The sequence below is a fragment of the Oryza brachyantha genome, chromosome 4, assembly GCF_000231095.2.
Source record: "Oryza brachyantha chromosome 4, ObraRS2, whole genome shotgun sequence".
Lineage (NCBI taxonomy): Eukaryota > Viridiplantae > Streptophyta > Magnoliopsida > Poales > Poaceae > Oryza > Oryza brachyantha.
The window spans coordinates 12,952,898-12,957,227 of NC_023166.2; the positions used below are offsets into that span (position 1 = coordinate 12,952,898).

At 44.8% G+C, this 4,330-nt stretch overlaps 1 protein-coding gene across 1 annotated transcript; it reads left to right on the plus strand.

Moving 5' to 3' along the window:
* The first annotated feature begins 1,505 nt into the window (after positions 1-1,505).
* LOC102703769 (BAG family molecular chaperone regulator 1-like) lies at positions 1,506-3,504 on the plus strand. Its single transcript, XM_006652364.2, has 2 exons — positions 1,506-1,761; positions 2,904-3,504. Exons 1-2 carry the CDS (start codon positions 1,506-1,508, stop codon positions 3,131-3,133), a joined length of 486 nt encoding a protein of 161 aa, XP_006652427.1. The 3' UTR covers positions 3,134-3,504.
* Positions 3,505-4,330: the final 826 nt, after the last annotated feature.

Below are 4,330 nucleotides of genomic sequence, written 5' to 3' on the forward strand. Positions count from 1 at the left end.
AAAAAATCTAGAATTTCGGAGCAGGAGGGAGCATAGATATAATTTAGTTTTTTTTTTGGTTAGTGCAAGCCAGCCTATGTCAATACGTGTATGATTGTCACACAAGTATCAAAACAGTACACCTGTGTCACGAAAAAGAAGAACCTAATCTATTTCAGATGTTTCAGACAACTCCAAAGCCAAAGCCCTAAATAAACATCCCAAGCCCCTACATATGCCCTTAACCACCACTTCACCCCCCCTACAAACTGGAACCAAAACAAGTATTAGTACTACAACTTTGATTAATAATAACGCTAACAGCAATAATGAGCACACGTACGAAACACATCAAGAACAATCAATCATCAGGCTATGACCTGACCCCCATGATCACCATCCTTTTTTTCTGCCGTGTACAAGCAGGCGCGAGACATAAGCCGGAAAACTTGTGATCAGCCGCCATTAGAATAACCCAAAGTAGGTTCATGGCCTAGCCCCGACCGTCCTAATTATCGTGCTTTGGAAAGGAGATTAAGCTAGCTAGGCAGGCAGGCTAGCATGCCCATGCGTTTTGCCAACTCCCATGTGATTGCATTTGGCATGCCGGATGATTCTTTATCGTGGCATGCAACTCCCAGGCCTTTTCACCCACTTTACCCAGCAATGCACCAACCAGAATGCCAAGCTTCTTTCCGAGTTGTATGGCCACAGAAAATTGACACCAAGTTTGATAGAACCAAGGATCTGAATCTGACTGAATGCCCCCCTGATTTGAAGAGAAAATATAGGAAATTAAGGGATTGGAGTTTTATATGATATTTTTCATATGTGCCCCTTCAAAACACATGATTGCATTTATATTGAATTCTATAAAATTTCTATGGAACACCTCATTCTATACAAGTTTTTTAAAGGAAAGTTAGCATGAGATCTTATATGAACTTTCCTTTAAATTTATATCTCTCCTCTAATTCACGTATTTTTCCTATGATTCATTTAAACATCGTTCCTGCATTTCAGAGGGGGGCGAAATGTTGGACTATAGGATCTTTTAATCTACTGAAAAATGCTGTGAGCTATGTGCATAAGTTCTACTATCATTTTTCATTAACTCGACTACTACATGCCTAATGGTAGAGCTGACGAGGAAGCTGGAGCATTAAATGGGATCCGGGCCCACATGCCAGCCCCCGTGGTTTCGTCTTTCATGGAAGCTGTCGAGCTCTGGCTTTGGTAGCTAGCAGCCTTGCTGCAGCGGCACAAGCTGTTCCATTTTTGGACTTTGCGAGCGATCGTCTGTCCCAGTGTCCCCTCATTGGTGCCTTTGACAAACAGCCGCACGCTTCTAAAGCTTTGTCCTTTTCATCACGCCCCATGACTCCCCTCCTCCTATATATACACCCCCCACCCACCGAGCTCTGCTTCCACGGCACCACCTGCTAAGCTAGCTCCTCCTACTGCCCGCCCGCCATTGCTGCAAGAACCGAGCTTTTTTTCTTTCGAGCGAAGCGACGTCTGTGACAATGGTCAAGCTGAGGTACTCCAAGAGGCTGTTCAGGAGGAGCTCCTCCAAGGGCAGCACTGACAGCAGCAGCAGCAGCGACGGCGATGTCGGTGGCCGGGGCGCCGGCGCCGGCGCGGAGATAGAGTGGGAGGTGAGGCCGGGAGGGATGCTGGTGCAGAAGAGGGACGGGAGAGGGGGCGTGGAGGTGATCGCCGTCAGGGTGGCCACCGGCTTCTCCTGGCACGATGTGTCCATTGGAGCTACCTGCACTTTTGGTGAGTATCATGTTGATTAGCACAGGCTCCTGTTCTTGATCAGACCAAAGTTGCAATATTTATCATCTTTGCAAAGATAAGATAAAAGTTTCTAAGTTTTCATGTCTTTCTCTAGTATACCGTGCATTTTATGGTTGATAGTAGAATGTTGGCATTCAAAAGTTGATTCGGTCATGATTCCTTCCGGGGCTTCTCTCAAGCAGTAACGCACATATTTTTGTGCTAAAGATGCATGAATATTCTCCAAGTTTTTTTTTTCTAAAGCACGATAAAGACTTGAGGACTGAGAGTGGCATGCAGTCATGAACATTGCACAACGCCACTTCTTTTTTCGCAGCTCACTTGTTGGCTTATTGAAGTGTGTAGTACATCAACATGGTTTAGTTTGCACTTTTGCAGAGCAATGCATCAGTAAAGATATGCAACTGCTAGTTCAGTTGCTTTTGGTTATAGATACTGATGATGCTACATGTAGCGTATTGCTAATCTGTTTTAGTTGGAGTTTAGTTTTGTAGCACGACCTAAATGCAAATGCTTAGGCTGTAAGCATTTGCCGCCACTGTTCAGCTTGCCCAGCTCTGACAAGAACTATAAAGCACTCACCTTGTACACACCGACACCCACTCGTTCCACCAAACGCTTCTCCCAAGCGACCCTTGTGAGCTCTTGAGGTTTATTTACCACATAAATATCACATAAGACAAAATGTAGCTATTAACAAAACTTGCAAGGTCAGTCACCAGCTTCATAAATCAAACAAAAATACTGACAAGAGAAGAGCCAGTACCGTGTACTGTCTCACCTTCTCCTTCCCAGCAACTCCACAGAGCCCAGAATACTAGAGGTTATGGTGGGTGCTCTTGCAATAGAAAACACAAAGAATGGCGTGGACATGTCTGAATATTGATCAGAGATGGCGGCCGTCTACCTTCACTGCCAGCACCACATGATGCACATAAGAAGGAACCTGACCTGAACCTTCCTGCATCCTGTTTGCTACTTACAGAAAACATAAGCAAGAACTTAAAAATAAAAATTGCCTGTTCGTTTGTTAGCACAACAGCAGAACAAAAACCTAATTGTCGTGTGCTTCTTTGGAATTGATCATCGGGATGTGACTTGTGATGTTGCATTTTGTGCAGGGGAGCTGAAGGAAGTGGTGTCCATGGTGACAGGGCTGAAGCCCAGGGAGCAGAGGCTGCTGTTCAGGGGGAAGGAGAGGGAGGACGGTGACCACCTCCACATGGTTGGTGTGAGGGACAAGGACAAGGTGCTCCTCCTTGAGGACCCTGCCCTCAAGGACATGAAGCTCCGGGCTGCGCTCGTGGCCCGGGCCGTGCAGAGCCCGTATCAGAATTTTATCCAAGTCTAGACCCAACCTAGCCCAGCCCAGGCTGGTCCAGCCCGGTCCATCTTATCGAGCTAACTGTTAGATCGATCACACACCATCAGCTCTGATCAGGTCTCCAAAACCTTCCTGTTTGGAAGTGACCTGATGCATGGTGATTTTTTTTACTGTTGCTGTTAATCAGCAGTGAGTACCACTCCATGGGAAAGGGCAAAGGGGCCTCTCTCTCGTGTGAGAGCTAGAGTACTGGCCTACCACTCGTTATATGTCCCTAATAGCGTGATTTGTGTCATTTCTAGGTAGTTTGCAATGCTTAATGTGGCTGTTTGTGGGCTCCTTTATGACAGCAGTGTATCTCTGATACGTGGAATGGATCAGTGTCTCATGCATGTAACAATGCACCGTTGTTATCAAGAGATTACTTCTGCTTCTTATCACATCCTCCACGGTAATAATGGAACCATCCTTGAGCTTAAATGATTTAGAGACCTTTTAAGGTGCTTCTTCTTACCTACGGGGTGGTACAAGCTATGGATAAATCATAGACATTGAAGTTTTATTTTTTTATATAGTGATAAATATATTTCTAACTCCTAAAATTAATAAAACATTAATAGCCATAAAAGCCTTCCAAAATAAGCATAAATCCAGATATTACAGATGCAATAAAACTATAATTTCAACTTTTATCGGCTAGGGTGTGTTTAGTTGCTCGTATCGCCCTAGCCTGACCCATCTCTCCCATGCAGGATGAGTGTGGCCTGGCTGTGAGGGTACGCACACACTTGTTTGGTTGCTTGTATTGGATTAGCCTGGCTAGCATGCGATTTTATTTGGTTTCTCGTACGAGAGATATAGTAGATAAGAGATTTTGTTTGGTTTATATGCAAGGGTACATATATATTTTTTCGGTTAATATGACCAATTGATGAAAATGTCCTACTATATAGACAAATTAAAATTTATCAAACCCTAAATTCAGAAAAATCATTATAATATCTTGTATCCCATATAAAATAAATATTATTTTCAGAAAATCATTGGAAAAATCAGGCTAGAGGAGGAGGCAAGAGGCGGCCAACCGACCACCAATGGAGAAGGTGCGGCTGCCCGCGGCGACGGCGACCACGAAGGCCATCAACGGAGGCGGCAACGGCAACCAACAGGGCAGCAGTAGCAGATCTAGCGGCGGCAACCATAGACGAGGGGTGGATCTAAGTG